Source organism: Leiobunum rupestre, chromosome 10 (assembly GCF_980474605.1).
Source record: "Leiobunum rupestre chromosome 10, qqLeiRupe1.1.hap1, whole genome shotgun sequence".
In the NCBI taxonomy this organism is placed as follows: Eukaryota; Metazoa; Arthropoda; class Arachnida; order Opiliones; family Sclerosomatidae; genus Leiobunum; species Leiobunum rupestre.
The window spans coordinates 34,483,448-34,505,354 of NC_143393.1; the positions used below are offsets into that span (position 1 = coordinate 34,483,448).

Genomic DNA, 21,907 nt, shown 5'->3' on the forward strand with positions numbered 1-21,907 from the left:
TGTCAGAAGCGATTAAATTATCAGGGATGATCTCTACATCGGGAGATTGCAGGGCTACTACGGACAAAGTAGAAACGACAGCTGTGTCAGATGAAGTAGACTCATTTTTTTCTTTCTTAAACAACAGCGAAGAAATGACTTCCAATGAGTCTACTTGCAATATAATAACCATGCAGGTTCTTTCTTATTTAGAACACAGAAAAAGAGATCTAGCCATATTACATCAATATCCGGTAATCAAGGAAGTGTTCCTCAAGTATAACACTATATTGCCATCGTCAGCCGCCGTAGAACGAGCTTTTAGTTCTGGAGGTCAAATTCTTACTCCAAGGCGCAATAAACTAGACGATGTTATGTTTGAAACAATGTTAATGTTAAAATATAACAGAAATATGTCACCTTAATGGTATTCAATTGCTTCTTATTACCTAACCTATGTATATTGTAATGAACTAAATACGCAAAAGGTCAATAAAGAATAATCTTGTCATTTGTTTCGAATATATTTAAAAAAAAACTCATCTTCATTTATTTTCTAAATACTTTCCTTCAATTCCTGTAATTAGAGTTAAATTCAGTTTATAAACACCCTGAAATTAACGTCTTGGGCTTCACGTTCTGTATCAGCTTTGTTTTGAAAGTTATTGATTTAGAAAAAGTATCTAAATTGTACACATATCTAGGTACAAATATTTTACCTTCAGGTATAATTATTTTATCTCTAGGTAAAACTCCTTCTTTAACTAGGTACTATATTTGAAGTTAATAGGTATTTCAGGTAACATCTAATACGTGAATATAAATGTACAAAATGTATCTAAAGGTAAACAATGAAGTACGTTTAGATATTAATAATAGTACAAGATAAAAGTATCTATTGACTGTCGACGCAATAGATACACTAGATACTTCTACCTAAGGTACAAGTATCTATTTATCTAGTATCTTGTAGCTTGTACCTAGATGCCAAATCGCTGAACACTAGTCGTGGACAGTTCACAAGCTTATTCTTTTATATTGATTAGTTATAATACAGTTGATTAAAATTTTCAAAAAAATAAAAGTCCGTGAATGGGGAAAGCGTGGTATATCGTTTAATTTTACCATTATTAAAACTATTATCCTACAAATATATACAATCTCCGATAATAAACCAGTAAATTAATTATTTATGTAATTTTAAAAATCTCGTATTAAATCTTATGATATATTTAAAATATTTTTGGAAATAAATTCGTTAATTTTATGTATGTATTTTGTTATTTTACGCTAATTCTGATTGTATGTTGGCTCTAGCGCCATCTATTTTAAAAAAAGTGATTTAGATAAATCTTTATTTTTTTTAAAGATTGTCGCGAGTCCTACATCATTCCACACCACAAGTTTCTTTGCAAAAACCAATTTCGGCGACCTGACGGCTGTAAAAATATTCAAGTTACTCCACAAATAAAATTACTCGTAATAAACAAAAAGAAATACCTCTACTACGGTAAAATATTCCATATTACATTAATAAAGGTAGGCATAATACTTTTAATTTTTTTTGTTCTATTATGAGGATGCATATAGCCATTATTAGATTTGATTCCAATCATTGGATATATTGAGCTAAACCTCGGTCTTTAAAAATTCAACACGTTTCCGATAAAACCGGTGCACCTGCACCTAAACCACTATGGAACCTATTTTCTTTCTTCAGATGAACCACGGCCAACTTTGATTTCTCGCGCAACTCTCGCGCTACAGCGGCCATCTCATTCGTTGACGTTTCTGTGTTAACCTATGAGCAAAAGATGTGTATGACGTCAGCGCCCCTAGCGGATTATTATTTTTAGTATAGTTTTTACATTGGGGACAATATAACCACCGAGCGTGGCGCTGAACTCCTACACATTATAGTACAGTTTATAGGGGGAAAATCCTTGCTCGCGGAATTTCGACGAATGTGTTGGCCGTAGTAACGCGAACAGCGCGTGATCAAAGTTGGCCTTGGATGAACTGAACTATAAAATGCAACAGAACTGATTTTCACACCCCGAAATAACTTGTTTAGTTTTTGACACAAGTCATTGTGCCAGAATTCTGAAAGTTGGAAAGATATTTTTACGGTGCAGTAGAGTACCGATGAAACGGAATTACTCTATGGGCGTAACTACGGCGTAGAACGTTAAAAATGGCTTTTAAATAGTGTTGTTAATTATATGAAATACAATTTGTAAAAAGACGAATACTCATGGAGTTGTTATTTCAAGTTTTTTTTAAATTTTTTGAAATAACAACTCCATGAGTATTCGTCTTTTTACAAATTTTATTTCATATCATACGCACCATGGACAATCATAAGTTTTATTTATAGTGTTGTTAATTTCCAGAAAATTTTCCGCAAATCGTAAAAATAAAAATTTTATACCTAAAATACTTCTTATCGATATAAAATGTCTAATAACAGTAAACATACTACAAAACATTTATCGTGTTACATTGTTAATCAGTTTAATACTAGTCTAGAGGTTAAGTTTTACTTATAGATTCGAATAAATTAGGCGAAAATGCCGCTTTATTTGAAATTGCAAATAATATTAGACGTATCATGGAAAACTTTCTGACTTACAACACTACTTTTAAATTTAAATAAAATTACGGAATAAAATCTACAACTGTGCGTTGTTTTGACACGATTACCCACGAATAATATTAATTAAAAACGTATTTTCTACATTTAAGCCTAATCTACAACCGTGTACCCGACAACGAAATGCTTGTTTTCTGAATATTATGTCCGATTCTCAATATTGGGTGGAACCGAGTACCTGAGGACGAATATTTAAATCCGTACTATTGCATTTCTCAAATTAAGATAACGATTAAATTAACGTTAAAAAATAAAATCAAAATACCACCGATTTTAAACTTTTATTGTTTGAAATTATTACAAACTCCGCATAAACAGTTAAAAAGCATCTAAAATCGAATTTAAATAATTTCCTAACCAAGGCACTGTGATAATTATCCAAAAATTACACAAATTGCGACCTAATTTTGCAAAAATACTGGCTCCAAGGCTCTTATTAAGCCATTCTAAAATGCGTTTAATGTTATAAAAATGAAACAACTGGTGTTTTTACCTCTCCGAGGGGACAAAGTCCCCTAGGAGGGGTTATACAACGACCGTGTCTGTCTGTGGGTGGGTCTGTCTGTGGGTCTGTGGGTCTGTCAGGCCTGCGAACGCGTTCGCATTTTCGGTGCAAAGTGTAATCACTGCGTACGCAGTTTCTCAAAGGGTTGGCAAAACCACCGTGTGACGGTGAGCGTTAACGGATGCATTTGCGGTTTGGTTTGGATGGTGTTTTTTCGCTCACCGTCGTGACGGTTTGGTGTATTACGTTTTTGTAATGTTTATGCGTAGGTTGTGAGTGTTGAATTTGTTGTGTTTGTGTTCTGATGGTTGTGCATGTTGAGTCTGTTGTGTTTATATGGGCGTTTTCTCTCCAACTTCTTCTTAATGACTTTGGGACGGACCGAGTGCTGAGTGTAATGCTACCTCTCAACGTCCAATGGCAGGGTTTCCACCAGTTGTACACGGTATTCGTCTTAGTATCAATTTGCGATCGCATCGGGCGGGATTTGAACCCGAGACCTCCTGATTGACAGGCGGACGTTCTACCACAGAACCACCGACACTTGTTACGCCTTATTGAAAATTAGACCTTCAGCTTTATCGGAAGCGTATTTAATAGAGTACGAAATTTTGGTTTAATTGAAATAGAATTGAAATTGAAATTATTGCATCGAAAAAATTCTAATTTAGCGTTTCTCTATTGATTAAAAACAAATGCGCCACCCAGGTTTCGAACCCAGACCATTCGGCTTGGCAGTCGAGCGCTCTACCACAGAACCACCGATAGCTGCTTAGATTCACTGAAATTAAGACAGGCATCGTAAGCATAATAGGTAATAAAGTCTTTTTTTATTAATGAATTTATGTAGGCCTAATCTGGTATTTTTTAAAGGTTAAATCTTGTTTTAGCGCAGTCAGCCGAGATTAGAGGGTTAAAGGGTAGACCCTGTGGGTGGTCCACTTTCTTAACGACCTATATATAGTTCTGTTAATTCAAAGGAGATTATTTAACGTTAACTGCTTTAAGAGCTGGCGGTTAGTCAAGTGGCTCTCTGTGCTTTGTTGATGGTAAGGTTTTTGCTTCTTGTAAATACATTTGGTGTGGATATTTGGATATCTACGATTTCTAACGCAGTCAATGATTTCTTGGGTGTGCGAGTCATTATATGATATTGGAAATTGGACGGCATTGGTCTTTTTCATGTGGTATGCGTCACAACGTCAACAGGAAGTGAACGAGTCGTCCACTACCAGATATCTACGGTATCTTCATCAAGGGCGAGTGTTGAAATAAAATGAGCGTTAAAGATGCGGCAAGTATTTCGTAAGCGAGTAATTCCAAAAAGCCTCTGTAGATATTTCTTTCATTAAAATTTGCTTCGTATTATATTTAACTGATAAACTTGTTCTGTAAAAGGGTTTAATTCAATTGTGCATTGTTATAGTACGTCTAACTTACTGTTGTAACTACTTAACTTATGATATTCTGAATAAATTAAAATTGGTCGTTTCGTCTCAATTATTTTAATTATAATTAAAATTTTATACCGGGCGGGATAGAAATGGGTTAATATTTTTAACAAATAACTCTAAATTGCGGAGATATATCTTTAAGGGTTATCTCGAGAAATTAATACCACTAGGGACAATTCTTCCGAGGAGAGGTATATTTTGGCTTGCCAACTTGTTCTCAATTTGGAATTGAATGAGAAAGCCATAAAGTAAACCACTCGCGTAGAGTGGTAGGCACTATGGTAGCGCATGAAACGTGAATCCTAACGGGCCAACTTGTTTTCGAGTCGTGATTAAATATAATGCGAAGAGCGCTGCTGTTGTTTTTACATTTTTTAGTGTATAAACTTACTTGTTATCCAAATATTGTTCAATAACTTGAGACCAACTTGTTTATTTCACGCCTTGAAAACCAGACGTACAAAAAGTGTTAACAAGTTTCTCTGATAGCCTTCCACTCTACGTGAGTTTGTTACTCTATGGAGAAAGCTTAGTTATTTATCATATGGTTTCCTTTCTTAGGCTATTTTGTTTCCGTTATTTGCGCTTAAATTTCCCTGGTTCCTCTAATGTTAGTCAATAATATTTAATTTCATTCTTCACTTTCAGGAGGGTGGTCGCCGAATCGATCTTGGAATTCGGTTATGTTCAGGCCTTGAAAGCCACGCTGCAAATCCTCCCAGTCGTAGCAGTGAGGCAGATTCATCAACCAAAAGAGACTTCGCTCAAAAGTTAAAGCTTGAAACTGGCCAAATGAGCAGCCGAGAAGGGAAGAAACGCAAGTGCCTCTTTCCAACGAACCAAACGATTAATTTGATTTCCCATAAAAGAACTCACACGGGTGAAAAACCCTTTCAATGTGATCAATGTAATTATGCATCTGCACATAAAACCCTTTTAACTCTTCACAAAAGAACTCACACGGGCGAAAAACCCTTTCAATGTGACCAATGTAATTATGCATCTGCACAAAAAAGTAATTTGATTTCCCACAAAAGAACTCACACGGGGGAAAAACCTTTTCAATGTGATCAATGTAAATACGCATCTGCACGAAAACACGATTTGATTTTCTACAACAGAACTCACACGGGCGAAAAACCCTTTAAATGTGACCTATGTAGTAAAACATTTTCACAAAAGATCAATTTGATTATCCACAAAAGAACTCACACGGGCGAAAAACCCTTTCAATGTGACCAATGTAATTACGCATCTGCACAAAAAACCCATTTGATCTCCCACAAAAGAACTCACACTGGGGAAAAACCCTTTCAATGTGACCAATGTAATTACGCATCTGCACAAAAAACCCATTTGATTTTCCACAAAAGAACTCACACGGGCGAAAAACCCTTTCAATGTAACCAATGTAATTACGCATCTGCACGAAATACTCAATTGAGTGACCACAAAAGAACTCACACGGGCGAGAAACCCTTTCAATGTGAGCAATGTAGTAAAACATATTCACAAAAGAGCAATTTCATTATACACAAAAGAACTCACACGGGCGAAAAACCCTTTAAATGTGACCAATGTAATTACGCATCTGCACGAAAAACTAATTTGAGTTTCCACAAAAGAGCTCACCACGAAATATCCCGTCACGCACCAAGGGTAAGGTCACATAAGTGCCCAATTTGCGACCAGAACTTCGGCTCGAAAAGAACCCTTCGAACTCACCTTCGAATTCATGGTCTTCTCGTTAGCCAAAGTGGCTCTTCGACCAGTCGTAAACGAGATCTGGGACACCGAAGGTCGTCACGACCACCGCTGATTGAGAGCCTTTGTCGTCAATGGGGAGTGAGGTCTTGCTTGGTGCAACTTCGACGCGTCACAAATAAACAAATTCAATCTTACACCGACAACCCCGACTCCACCTACGTCGTACAACCCGAAGTTCCCGACTCAACCGCGACCCAACCCGTTAAGAGGAAAGCGATCCTTGGCCATGAAAACCTCTCAGTCGATATCAGGGCCATCAAAGAAGAGCCCCTTTATGACTTCCTCGAGCTTGTGGGTGTTCCGTCAGTCGTCAAATTAGAAGATTTGGGATATCGGCCAATTGGGAATAACAACCAGAGTGTCTCAATGAACACGAACACTCTTGTCAAGGTCGAATGCGGTTCTGAGGAACAATCTTCTGAATTTTAGAAGCCAACTTACGGAACACGTGGCTTTTCTGTCATTTTAATCTCATCTTTTAATTTGTTCGCAACTATTTCAGACATATTCCAAGACGTTTTGCCTTTTTTGATTTTTTTCATAAATTGAACGAGATTGCTTGCTTTTTTCAGTTTTATTTTGAACAAAATGAAAGGATTTTTCTTCCGATTAGTCCTTTTAGAACTCAATTCCTGTTTAAGAAGACTACATGTCAAATGCGGTTCTGAGGAATGAAACCTCGCAATTTTGAATAGAACTCATGAAAGTTTCCCCTGACTCCTGTGTTTTCATTTACATTGAAGAGTAAATACAGTCATTAAGAACGAAAATCGTAGTATTCAATATTTTAAACTACTGAAAATTATTGATTAAAAGTATCTTTTACATCAAAACGATAATTTAATCGCAACCAAATTGTCTAATATGGGTTCTTAGTTTACATTGATCCAAAGGATTGTAAACAGCAGTTTTTGCGTAACGGCTATTTAATTAATAAATGCTTGGAAAAAACCTATTCTCAGTCCACGAAGGAATAAAATATTATTCCAATAAAATCCAACGAAACAGTGAAAGGAATCCACCTAATCACTCCACTAACATTAAATAATAACTTTTACCAAATTTAACAACTTATAAACAATAATTAACTCGATTTATGAACATCGAAATAGACATCGACCTCAACACTCGAAGCATTTTCTTAAAGAATTCTCAACATTACTCGGATTTCATTCATCAATTAAAGATTTGAAAGATATTTTTTTAAGTAACATCTTTTATTTATTTACTGATTAATTTATCGAAGCTTTCCAAATGTGTTCATGGAGTTAAGCTGTTTATACAAAATTACAATAATAATAATCAGCTAAGCCCCGGTCATCAAGCGACTTTTATTGCCATTTATTCAGGTGGTCGGGTTACAATGCGTAGGAGGGTGGTTGCAAGCCCTTCATGCCACGCGAACCAACAGCTCCCTACACTCACAAGTACCGTTAACCTCTACAACTCTTTCAAGAAAGGGGAAACCGACCAACTCCAGTGGAGAGAGAACTTGCAAACTCTACTCAGAAGAAGTGGTTACGAGTTTTCAGCCAGTGCCACAAGTTGGAATCGAACCCGACTCCTCTTTCCGCGAGGTGAAAGGGCTCACCAATCCGCCAGCCCACTCTAGTCCCGACACCCCAGGCAAGGAATGAAAAGATGTTTGGTAGGTTTAAGCTAAGGACGTTAGAGAACCTATATAAGTGATTTCTCGCTTGGCCAACCATTAATTGATACTTACACCTGACGTCACCGGAAAGCTTCGCAAATCTCTCCGATTCGTCTACGTCTTGTTCGGAAACTAAGCTGAAAGGTTTAAAGCCTTCTGTGGAAAACTAAGGCAGTACTTACGTTGTATAATTATATCGAAAAGTTGCTAGCTTCGAATAAGCAAAAATTATGAGTGAATTCTGAAATGAACGCTCAGACCTTTTTATTTTGAGTGATTAAGCAAGCGAGTGCTCAACACCGGCGATGCTATTTTCTCTCCCTTAAACTGAACCAGTTCACGGTGCGTTGGCTAATCGACACGCTACACTGCTCAATTTCAAGTGCTTTGTCCTCCAGCGGCGAGATAATTCGTTCACTAGAAAAGCCTGAAGGCGGGCTAAGTGAGATCGCGCCAAAAGAAGCGGTAGTTTTTAGTTTCACTATTGCTATGGACGGAGGCGGGCTAAGTGAGATCGCGCCAAAAGAAGCGGTAGTTTTTAGTTTCACTATTGCTATGGACGGAATTTCTTTAAGTGTTGTATGTTTGTTTGTCGTCGGCGTCAACGTCGTGGAAAGCGACGACATGGTAGATGGAGCTACACATCAAGCAGTTAGCTTGGCGGGGAGTTTGAATTAAACAATGTCGTCCGCGTTGTATGTTTGATATGAAATAAAATTTTGTTAAAAGACGAATACTCATGGAGTTTGTTATTTCAAAATTTTAATAAATTTTTTTTCTTAACAGGAGCTTTCGAGCTCGAGGCTCTTTATCAACTGATTACAATCTATTGTGTCAACATTTAAAGAAAGCTCGTTTTTTCGCGGCTGCGTGATTTTGCAAATCATTCCCCCTTTTTTTATTATTTTTTTTATATTTTTTATAATTTTTTATTTATTTTTATATATATATATATATATATATTTTTTTTTTATAGGATGTTACCCCTCTTTTTAATATCCGCGTTAGCGCCTTTGTCAAGATTTAACGTCCCCCATTTTTTTATGTATGCACCTTCTTTGAACAGGCGTTTATACCAGTTTTTTCTTTGCATAAAATTTTAGAATCTTCCCATTTTATGTCATGCCCTACTGTTTCCCAAACATGTTTTGCTATGCCGTTGTATTCATTCCCCTCCTTGATACATTTCTCATGTTCTTTTTTTCTAATTTTAAACGTCCGTTTCGTTTGTCCAATATAGTTTTTTCACATTCGCACGGGATCTTATACACGATGCCAGAACTGTTACCAATATTTTCTTTAGGTCTATTTTTTACTAGTATATTTTTGAGCGTACTGCTTGTCTTGTTAATTAGGTTTACACCAAGTTTTTTTAGTTGACCTTTTGTTCTTTCGCTAACCGCTTGTATATAAGGTAAGGATATTACATTTTTAAAATCTATTTTCTCTTTAGTTTCATTTTTTACATCATGCGTATTAAAAATATTTTCAATATGTTTGTTTGTTATCGTGTCGGGAAGTTTGGAAGTTTTAATTAGACAACATCGAGCAGTTAGAATGGCGGGAAGTTTGAATTTAACAATGTCGTCGGCGTTGTGGAAAGCGACGACATGGTAGATGGAACTGCACATCGAGCAGTTAGTTTAGTGTCGGGAAGTTTGGTAGTTTGAATTAGACAATTTCTTTCGATATGTTGGAATAGGATTATAATTAGATTGGCGGGAAGTTCGAATTAGATAATTTCTTTTGATATGTTATAATAGGAATATTTAACTATTTAACCTTTGATACTTTTCATGTATGTGAAACTAATATTTTGGCTGGGTCGACTTGTTTAACATAGTTTAACCCGCTGAGCGACGGGATAGTCTTTTTTTCTGCAATTCGCTCAGAGCGCGGGGAGAAAAAATTATATAAATAATATTTTCTTGTCGACTTTTTTTAATCTATGCACTTTTTTATGAAATTAATAAAAAATTAAACTTTTTGAGCGAATTCCGGGAAACAAGATTAATGTGAAAAAAACTACCGCTTCTCTCGGCGCGATCCCACTCAACGAGCCGTCAGGGCTTTCTAGTGAACGAACTAACACGCTGTGGTACGTTTCACTCATTCACACGAAGCATCTATGTTGGAAGAACATGTTCTCTAAAAACGTGGGCTAGTGTTAATTGCCACGTAGCCATAAACCAAAACATTATTTAGTTTTACTCAAATAAAAAATGTCCCGCCCAATTTTGTAGAATCCCAATCTATTTCATATTTTTTTTCCATTTTTGTATGCATTACGAGTAATTTTTTCGTTTTTAGTCTTTTTGTTTGTCCTACGTATGTTTATTTTCATTTGCAATTATATTTCATAAAGCACATCCGTTTTATTTGGTTCATCTACGTTTGGTTTATTTTTAATTTTTTTTTTCAATAATACGTGTTTTATTTACATAAGAATATACAACTATGAACAAATATTTACAACTATTTATAAGAAGAATAGGCATTCCTCTAAGGAAGAACCTGGCGGAAAAGTGTTCAGCACCGAAGCTGCATTCCCTCGTTGGACCGCGATCGCGATGCGTTGCAGCAGATATTCTGGCGAACGCGGTTCTCCCGTTACTTGCCGAATCCTTCGGCCTATGGCATGGACCAAGGACAAACTTTCGCGCCCGAACGACCCGAGAGTCTCAATAGCCACAGCCTTAAACACGAAACGATTCTCTAGGCCCGAGTACTTTTCGCGCTTCTTCCTTTCAGCCTGGGTAGCAGCCCAGAGAGGGGCTGATGAAGATGAGGACAAATACGAAGGCGCTAGAGGGTCTGTGCAGGTGAAATCCCACACCAACGATTTTCCGCCGGACCATGGAACAAGGGACATTCCGTCTGGGCGTTTTCCGTCATCGCGGGACAACCCAGGTGGCTCGAGAACAGACGGTACACCTGCAGATACTAAGGCGCGTCGCAGGATGTCGTTGACGGCACCGTGTCGGGAGAGCCGGCCGGAGCTTTTCTTGCAACTCAGTCCGTGGGTGCCCCAGGAATCAACCATGATTCCGCAGTTGCAAGAGTGCGGAACACAGATGCGGGCGCCTAACCGAAGGCCGATGGCAATACGAAAAGAGTCATCGTCTAAATGGGTGCCCAAGGACGGCGATGGAAGGGCGTTTAGCCATGCACCAGACTCTTTGGTAATTACCGATATAAGCCGGGCTTTTTCACGATCGGTGGAAGCGCCTTCTGACAAAAGCGATAGAGATTTGTCAATGATCGGGGCGTCCCACGTGTGCTGATGTTTCCAATGGTCCGGGGACGGTATTGGCGCCTCCGTGCGAAGTTCCCATTGATGTGAGGCTTCTCGAAATACCGGATCTTCGGAGACGGGTATGTAGTCGGGTAGAATAGCGCCGACCAGGCTAGCTACGCTAGAAACCGACGATAGAAAAAGAGCCAGTTTGGAGGCATGGCGGATTCCGAGACCACCCTTGGCCACGGGAAGTGATGATTGTACCCATGGACCCTCGTCCATTAGCGTGTTGGTTACATCTTGAAGCGCCCCACGTAGAGTATCATCGAATGAGGTAAGACCCTCTTCGTCACGCCATACCGGGCCGCTACGTAGAAGGTAAGAGAGCTTCGGAATAGCCAAGGAATTTTTCAATAGGAAAAAGCCATGATGCGCAGAAACTTGTTCAAGGTTCCCAGACATGATCTTTAGAGCTTTGATTTTACTAGTTAGGCAGTCAGATATAGCTTCGTCTGAGAGAGGTGCGCCCAGAAGGACGTAGTTAGATCTTTCAACAATTTTGATCCCAGGGGCTGCCACGTCGAACATAGATTTCAAATAGCTGTCATCGAAATCTCCCGGATTTAGAATGAGGAGCTCGCACTTTGCTGGATTGAGTTCTAAGCCGATGTCTGCGGAGAGTTCCTGCAAGAGGAGTAGATCTTGAAGGACAACCTCAGGCTTGTCGCCCAGCGACGAATCGTCCAAATACCAAATATTGAGCTCTGAAACCATCCGGGATGCCACCTTTTGAACAATGAGACAGAAGAGAGCTGGGCCTAATAGGTCCCCCTGTTGAACGCCGCGCTCAGAGGATATAAGGGATTCCCCATAGACGAGATGAGACGGCTCCTTGTAGCATTGTCGCAAGAACAGGTACAGATCAGGAAGTTCCTTGTAAACGTATTCAAGGAGACGGTCGCGCGGATCATGTTAAAGGCATTAAGGAAATCTATTTTGAGCATGACCTTGAGATCTTGATGGGGATGGGCGACATAAAGGCGAGCAGCGTGAGCTGCGGCTTCTGCCCCACCGCGTGTGCCGAAACCCAACTGCGTTGGACGAAGAAGGGGTCCAAGGGTTGGCATAATGTGTGAGCAAGCGGGTTTCGCAACAAGATGACGAATGGTACTTCCCACGGCTATTGGCCGAAGGCCACCGTCTTTCTTCCTGAGGGCGCACAGGGAAGCGCCATATAAAACAGCGCAGATAGCGGAAGGAACATGACCCGCGAGCATATGGTTACAAAGGTTGGTGAGAGATTTGACCAGACAATCCCCAGCAGCACCTGCGCCTGATCCAATCAAGTCCTTGAGGTGCTGGGGCCTCAAACAGTCCAAGCCGCCGGCCGAGCCAGAAGGGAACGATAACACGGCGGTGCGGACATTGGATTCCAAAACGTTAAAACGAGGGAGAGTAGACCGGTCCTCAGGCTCGTAAGAATAAATACGGTGATTGTCACCAGAGGGATGTTTGCTTTTGAGTAATTCTAAAGTAGCAGCGTCGTTGGGCGCGAAAGAGTCCTCGGAGCAAACGACGCGCACGGCCCCGGTGATGTCGCCGTCCTTTTGTTTATAAGAGCGACATTGTATTTTTTAGTTGTCTAGCAGACTTTCACGGAATTCCGTTTAAGTAGGGTAATATTTTTTGATTTTCCATTTTTGATATTATTTTTCACTAGGTTTTCATTAAACATCTGAAAAACTAATTGCTCAGGGTAAACAATATTTTCAAACTGTTATCTTAACATATTTTTATCACTCGTAGGATTATTTTTAAAGGGCTTTAGTATTCCAATTTTTATTTTTTTTGGTGGGGCGATTGAAAATTTAGAAACATTTTGGTGTGGGTATCTTTTGGGTACAATGTATATAGTTAATGATTTTATTATCATGTTACAATAAAATATCAAGAAATGTTAAACTCTTTTCTTTTTCACCTTCTTATGTAAATTGTGTACATTTTCGTATTTTATTAACTATTTTTAACAAATCATCAACTTCTAACACTTTACTTTAAATTTGAAACACGTCATCCATAAAAAGTCTCAATAACTTACGGTATGGTTTTGCGCTTGTGGCAGCCTACTTCCAGGGGCTAGTAGGTCACACTTTGAAGCTCTCAGGCGCTCTTTTAACTCATCGTAGGAAAGTGGGGAAAAAACAGGCATACTTCTCAACTCACCACCTACAACTTCTTAAATGTTTTGCATAACCTTTTGAAACCCAAATATGTCAGCATTGTGACGCTATTTACTAAATGGGTGAGTCATCAAAAAGGTTTCAATTGGCAAATTTGTGTACAAAAAGAACTTTAAATTTAACTGAAGAACATCCAATGCCGAGTAAGTGAACTGGAGGTATTTTACATTTAGCACATCGCGTGGAAGGCCTCTGGAAATGACCACCATTTTGAAAAGCATCGGTTTGAGAGTACATCATGGAAGTTAGGCAATCCTATTGAATCTTCTATTAACCCTGAAAGTTTCTTCTAGTCAGTATCGTAGCCTGGATTTTGGTTCGAGGGGGCACAAAATTGAAAAAAAAAAAAAACGATAAGGGCGCGTGTTCTTTTATGAGACTATCAAAGCATCTGGCTCATGGATTACCTTGCAACCACCGTAGGTAAGCTTTAGAAATCTCAACTAATCAGACCTAATAAAAGCTAACTTCTTAAAATGATGACGTATTTAAAATAAATGGAAATTATCATTATTTGACTTTAGAGGAGATGTATCCATTTTCACGTAATAAATAAATCTGCTGAAATGACAAAGAACGATCTCTACTAAGAGCCAGCGTGGCTAAAAACCCAAAGCCGCTATATTCGGTAGACAACTCACCGGACTTACACTCTTGATCACGCGCTACTCCTTACTTAAAACCATTTAAAATCCACAATAAAAATATGAGTTACAGTCGCCAAAATACCATCATAAGTTCGGTTGTAATATGATTATTGCAAGAAGTATTTAATTTTCTAAATGCAACAAAATAGTTTTTAAAATAAAATGCTAAATACTTTTTCAAAATAATATTTAAAATAAAATGCTAAATACTTTTTCAAAATACTATTTGATATAAAATACTAAATACTTTTTCATAATAGAATTTAAAATATAATACTCAATACTGAAAGTGTATTTCAAATAGTAAATATTATACATTTAAACTACTACCCAACACTGGCCACCGTAAGTGAGCTTTAAAAATCTCAACTATTCAGACCTAATACATTAGGTAGGACGCACTGATATCTATCATACCATCTAGGTACGACACTAGAGTCCAAAATTTGCTTTAATAGTTAAAACCACTATAGGTTTTTGGAGATAAACTTGAGATAAGGGCCCCAACACGGCCTTACCAGGATACTTGGATCCCGTGTAATTTGGAACCGCTCCCCCATTTACATATGGCCTCCTCACAAGTTGAATTGATGCAAGCTCGTAGCCAGAACACTTCTCTTGAGGGGGCAGTTTCGCTTTCCGTAAGGGGGCATATTTTCCCGAAATTAAAAAAACGGGGCTGCGAAGACTGAAATAAGTGTTGATTATTTTACTTAACCCCGAACTTAGAAATGGATGAAAATAGCTTTGACTGTACTAAACGGATTACGTAATTGAGTGCCGATTTAGCACTACAAAAATCTGTACTCTAATATTGCTCTAGTTGGTGTACAGAGCACATGGAATTTGCGATTAAGTATTTAGGGTGTTTCGTCATGGCGTGTGACCGTACATTGAAAATTCACAATATCCGATTTTTTTCAACTTACCAATTCTTTAAATGGAAACAAGGAACAAATACAAGCCCTCCCCCTGGGTTGATGAGCAAAAACTACCGTGTTAATTGACATTATATTATTAACAAGAAAGTATACGCCAAGAGCTGGGTTCAAGCTCACCTTACTGAATTCGTATATGAGCTAACGGATGGTCTCGGGCTCACCTTGGTCTCACCAATTATTGGCCGGGTCTCGGGCTCGAGCTCGAATTCTAAATTTCCTCGCCGATGTGAGGTCTCGAGCTCAGTAGATTTAAAACCTAACAAACCACCTTGGGCTCGGACCCACTGCAGTTATAAATATACGGGCCGTTTCGGGCTCGCGCTCACTATATTTACAAATCGATGGGTGGTGTTGGTCTCGGGATCGGGATCGGGATCGGGCCCGTAACAATTACAATTCGACATGTTTCCACTTCGGAATAATGACTATTTTAAGACGATATTTAGTTTTGTTTCCAATATCCGTCATGCACTGATTTAAAAAACAAATTCCATTATAATATTTCCGCACTATGTTGTTTTTCGTCTGCTAGTAATTTGAATTTTCCCGTCTTGGTCTGCCATTTTGCCAAAAAATCTAAAAGGAACACGCAAAATCTCGATCCGTTGATCGATTTTGGGCGACTCGGAGCACCCGGGAGTGGGAAAATGGAACACGAAAAACTTGATCGGGGCATATCTGATCACGCAAATGGAACATAAAATGTTGATCAGAGCGATCAAATAGAATACGCTATAAAGCACACCCGAGTGACGTGTTATCTTCCCCATCGTAGTCAGGGCGCTTTCGGTCACTTAGCTCGCATGTTTAACCGAAAGCGATTTTGTGGTCTTAAAAAATAGGTACAAATACGGGGAATTGGAAAATGCTTGTTTTCCAATTGACAGATGACGACTACCGGTATAAAAATAAGCGCCATTTTGTCTATTGGATGAAAATAGCTTGTTTCTCCAATATGATAAATTATTTCTTGTTCAAATATATATAAAATGATGTATAAGACTATGGGGTAAACGAAACGCCACCTGGTGAAAAATTAGGAAAACAAATTTGAAATGAGCCGTATTGAAGCTTTTTCGTCTCTGTAGTCTCAAATCTTATATAAGGCAAACTCTAGACGAACACGTGAAACGTGGTACATCCATAATTTTCCTTCGCCCATTGTAAAATATCATTAGTTTTTTTTTTCTTCTGATGCTTTCTTTCTTTCAAAAGAAGCCCTGAATATGGCGGGGTCACGTGGTCTCTGGGAATTGCATCCTTTTTGGATTAATCAAGAGCCGTGCCGCTGGGAATCCCAGGACGAATATCTACCAATAAAGCTATTTCTGGGATCTTCACAAAGATCCGGCATCGTCAAAAGGATGAATCACCACGCAATCTTTCACTTTCAAAGTTGGTTTGGCAAATACGCCAGCTGTCCACCATAAATTAAACACTTTTCACCCATTTCGGATGAGCGTAAATTCAAAAATAGTAGTACAACAAGATGGGTAACGCTGTAACGTAAAGCCGCGTTCACAAAGACGTTAAAAATGGTAAATAGCTGAAGTTGAAAGCGTAAGAATCAAATAAATCCATAGAAAATTTTACGTATCACGGTGATAAGGTATATAGTAGTTTGTAAATTGTTTGCGAAGAAGGGCATCCGTGAAAAAAGAATACACGTTAATAATTGTTAAAATAATTTATTTTTAAAAAATTGAAGAGACGTTTCGAGCCGCGGCTCGTCGTTCAGTCTGAAGAAATATAATTCGATATAGATATATAGAGTAATCATATCGAACAGGGTATACAAAGAAAGAGGGTAGTACAACGTCATTATGCTATCATGTGACAGTGAATGTACCAATACAGGGTAAGTGGTTTTTTTATTTACTGGCCCGGGCGGCTAACCAGCGATCGCCGGTCAGATCGGGGCCAACTCAAATTGGGGGCCAAAGTGGAAAAATTAATTGTCTACTTCTCGTGTATGTCGACGACATCATATTTTGGCGAGAAATGACACTGTTATGATGAAGACAATGCGACTGCTAATCTCGACATCAAAACGGATTGAGATGACGCAAACACGATATATCGAAAATTACAACAACAACTGGATTATATCCCTTATAAAAGATGTTATGAACCATTAAAACATCGTGCGATCATCACAACACCGACCCAAGAAGAAGAAAAACCAGATGTACCTTACCGAAATTTGGTAGGAGCATAATTATATATAGCACGACACACACGTCCAGACATTTTGTACGCCGTCACAACGTTAGCGAAATATTGCAACAACTAGAATGAAGAAAAAATGGAATCAGCTTATCCACTTATGAAATTATGTCATTACAACAAAAGACAAAGTGTTGAAGATGGAACGAACTGATTTAATGGCCATAAAGACCTACTGTTACGCATCATTCGCATCAGATAAAGAAACACGACAATCCATTTCGGGATATATCATTACCTGCGGGAAGATTCCTATCGCTTGGAAGCAGAGGTGGGCATTTTACGAATATTTTTCTATTCGAATATTTCCTTCGCCCAGTGAAGTTTACAATTCCGCCATATGAAACCTTCTTATTCTGAAAGAAGAATAGGACTCTACCTTTCGAAACCACGGAAACCTTCCTTGCGCGAAGAAAACTATAACTCAGTGAACGAAACTTCGTCTTTACTACGCGAAAGTGTTTTATATTCTTCCAATGAACATGGTCTTCGTTTGAAGGTTTTTACGGAGTTTTACAAAAGCGTTTCTTCGCAAGAAGATATACATATGCTGATAGGCTAAAAAAAAGATATTATGACGATTACAAGTAAACATTTGAAATAATTTTGCTATCTAGAGTGAAGGTTACTCGGGCGATAAATTGTTGAAGGTTGATATTGATAAGAAAATATGTTTATTTACTTTTCAGTACTATTTTTTAAATAAACGAAAGGTGTTGATAAAATTTCATTATTTTTAATACAGTTTTCTAGTCAACTTTCCATTGAAGTTTTTCACTGGACAATAAAGATTAAACTTCAACTGCAAAAAGTATCCTCCGTACTGAGAAAAAAATTAATCTTTCAAAAAAGCTGAATTAGAGTTCAAGCAGTCGTAGCTTCAGCCAAGCTCATCATTGTTTCTAGCAGTGGCGTAGACGTATAGTCCTTTTTTAGAAAAAAAAAGTTATTTGTTACGAGAGTATTAACAAAGGAATCGTCACCGGACTTACCTATTAACGTTGTCACCATTGTTATAAATTTAGAACATACTTGCTAGTTCGGGAGTTTGTGTTAGAAAAAACGGATTCTGTCGCTTCGAGTGTCGAAAAGAAAACTAAAGTTAACGAAGCGAACCCAACCGTTTTTGACACTGAATTTTCAAAACAATTACACAGGTCCCCTCTCCCGGGCAAGCGTAATCTTATGGGAGATTGCACAGGTCTAATAATCAGCTAGGCTAATACCCAAGGCTAGGCCTAAGTCATCAAGCGACTTTTGAAGCCATTAATTCAGGTGGCCGGGTTACAACGCGTAGGAGGGTGGTGGAAAGCCCTACATGCCACGCGAGCCAACAGCTCCCTACACTAACTATTACCGTTAACCTCAACAAGGTCCCCTCTCCCGGGTAAGCGTGATCTCCTGGGAAATTGCACACGTTTCTCCCCCTTTCAAATGAAATTTAAAAGGCCCGCTTATCTCCAAGACCACTCTCGCTGTTTTGCCGTACACTCCTTTTTACACACAATCCTAAGGATTTGTGTGTATTAGTCTCACGTACAGTGTAGCCGTTGCCGATGCCGCCGTGTCACGCATACCTCTTCAAAGGTTAGGGCTAGAAGAGTCAATGATATCTCGTTCGAATATACAAACATCGGCATTGATAGCCTTTCATAAAGTTTTCAAATCGGAGCCCAAGAAGTTGGGCATTTGCCCAATTTACTATTTTCGGTGATTTCCTTTATGTGGTAGATATTTTCTTAAAAATTAAGTCCGATAACGTTAAAAAAAATATTATTGGATAGGTTAGGATTCACTTGAAATACAACTTCGGTTATATCAGTAAATATTAAATTTAAGTATAGTTTTCGGGGTTATTTACCGGACCCCAATGTTCGTGGTTTTATATTTCCGCCTGAAAGTCGACATAACGTTGCTTAATTTAAGTCCGATTTTCATGAAAGTTATATTTTTGAATAGCTGTGGTTTACACTTAACCTAGAATTGCAAATACGTTCCTTAAATCTAATTCTAAGTAAGGTTTTTTGGGCAGCGTATACGGACCCCCGCAATTTCCAACATTGTAAATCCGCGTGTTTATAGAGGTCTACGCGCCCGTTTCCCTCTGGCGTTTTTCAAGGCGCTTTCAACATATGAGCAGAAGTAACAATTAAGTATGACACTGATCGGCCTAGTCTTCGGCGTATGACCAGAAGTAACAAATAAGTGTGCTCAGAAGTAACAAATAAGTGTGCTCAGAAGTAACAAATAAGTGTGATCAGAAGTAACAAATAAGTGTGATCAGAAGTAACTAATAAGTCACTAGAAGAAATAAGTGTGACACTCAACGGCTGACTAGTAGTAACAAATAAGTGTGATCAGAAGTAAAAAATAAAAGTGACACTGATCGAAGGAATCTTCGATGCTTTCAAGGTATGACTAGAAGTAACAAATAAGTGTAAATATTATACTCCGCAAATACGTTCCTTAAATTTAATTCTAACTAAGGTTTTTTGGGCAGCGTATACGGACCCCCGCAATTTCCAACATTGTAAATCCGCGTGTTTATAGAGGTCTACGCGCCCGTTTCCCTCTGGCGTTTTTCAAGGCCGTTCAGAGTGGGCCGCGCTTTCAACGTATGAGCAGAAGTAACAATTAAGTATGACACTGATCGGCCTAGTCTTCGGCGTATGACCAGAAGTAACAAATAAGTGTGATCAAAAGTAACTAATAAATGTGATCAGAAGTAACTAATAAGTTACTAGAAAAAATAAGTGTGATCAGAAGTAACTAATAAGTTACTAGAAGAAATAAGTGTGACACTCAACGGCTGACTAGTAGTAACAAATAAGTGTGATCAGAAGTAAAAAATAAAAGTGACACTGATCGAAGAAATTTTCGATGCTTTCAAAGTATGACTAGTAGTAACAAATAAGTGTAAATATGTTTATATGTGTGACCGTGGATATATTTTGGTTGCGATACCGGCGTTGCAGGTTGCTGTGAATAGCTCAAACAAACTTAACACATTAGAAGGATTGTGTGTATTCCGACCGTCGTACGTCTTGTTTTAACTGGATTCTTAGATAAACAGGAGAAAAGCGCAATATTAATCTACCTATCGATAAAATGGCAATTGGACAGAGGTGGATTGGCCACAAGGGAAAGTAGGCCCATGGAGCCCAGTGCACCCTGGTACATGTAGGTCCAAATCCATTTGCGCCGTGACGACATTTTTCTTAAAGTAAGTATATTACAAAGTGCCGTGTTTTTGGTGGATTAACGAATTTAGCCTTTATGCCACCAATCTTAACTTGACAATTTTAGATTTTTCGCAAGTTAATTTAAAACCCAGTCATCACGGTTTCGATTCTCTTCATACTCCCTTAAGGCATGAGCCAATAAAAGCAAGACATGACTCTCTTATAACTACACGGACAATAAGATAAACAAATGAGCTGGTAGTGCCACCCAACGGTAAAACTTTAAAAATAAGGAAAACGTCAGACCTGAAACAAGTCACGTGAGTTCTTTTTGAATGGCTTCGGGAAACGTGAGACCAAGGCTTCATTACCGAATTGTCTTTTGTAAATTATAATAATTAAAAAACATTATTACAATGTAAATACCCTATTTTATGCGGACACCTAATATTTTGTATTAGTTCAGGTATTTGTTTTAAAATTAAGAATTAAAACCCCAACCATATTCTCGTCAAACAGTATCAATGTTGTAAGTCGGAAAATTTTCCGGAAAATTACCGATACCCTTTTTCCGGAAAATGTTCCTTTTTTTTCTACAAAAAAATAATTTCCCATTGTCACTCGAAAATCTGCCTCAACATGGGCCAATAAATGATAAATCCAGGACATGACTGCTGTACCTTCCCACGAACTAAATCAGCCGGCCAGCCGAATGAACAAGCGGCTTCCCGGGAAACTTGTGGAGGGGAAGGAAAGGGGGATAAAAATACATTTTAGGGGCAAATTACGCCGGTTTCATGAGCGCCATCTAGCGTTAGATAAATCGGATTTTTGCACGCTAATATCTTAAAATTCGACATTTGAAAAAAAACGACGAAAGTAAACTGAATTTGACGGGAGCGTGTTTTGACTTAGTTTATTTAATAATTTCAAAGACTTGTTCGCGCTTTAAAATGGTTTAAAAAAAGCACTGCATTTTCCCGAAATGTAATAGTGATAATCGCTACTTACATAAACCGCATATGCTTGGAGTAGATTTTGTTGCTTTTCCTAAGCCTAAGCAGAAGCCCGTCCAATGTAAAGAGTGGGTTACCTGGTTATCAAAGTTTAAACGTGGCTTTACAGTTAAGAACGTGAATTATGATACCTTTTATCAAGAGTTTCAAAAGTGTATTGGCGAAACATTCTAAAAAAGGGTATTCAATATAGCTTTATATGAACAACAATTTATATTTAAGTTAAATTAGTACTTACTTCAATTATTTTCTATCATTTAATGGCCTATTTCTCTAGCCTATAATCCCACGCGCGCGTTTAATAGGAACAATAAAACCGTTAAATTTTTTCCCTGCCCGCCGAAAATTCTTCGCTCCCCCCCCGGAATTTCTTCTCAGGTGGTCTTTAAAAATAAGCCCCTGATATGA

At 38.3% G+C, this 21,907-nt stretch overlaps 2 protein-coding genes across 2 annotated transcripts in view; both read left to right on the forward strand.

Annotated features, from left to right (window-relative positions):
• Window positions 1-811: 811 nt before the first annotated feature.
• Window positions 812-21,907, forward strand: part of LOC149925501 (uncharacterized) — a 109,739-nt gene continuing 88,643 nt past the window's right edge. The window contains exons 1-2 of the mRNA XM_090161766.1: window positions 812-823; window positions 5,240-6,806. Coding sequence (XP_090017892.1) covers window positions 812-823; window positions 5,240-6,787 — 1,560 coding nt within the window. The 3' untranslated portion in view covers window positions 6,788-6,806. The remainder of the gene's footprint in view (window positions 824-5,239; window positions 6,807-21,907) is intronic.
• Window positions 1,469-21,907, forward strand: part of LOC149925502 (uncharacterized) — a 119,450-nt gene continuing 99,011 nt past the window's right edge. Inside the window, exon 1 of the mRNA XM_090159716.1 lies at window positions 1,469-1,518. The gene's annotated coding sequence lies outside the window, so the exon portion shown is untranslated. The remainder of the gene's footprint in view (window positions 1,519-21,907) is intronic.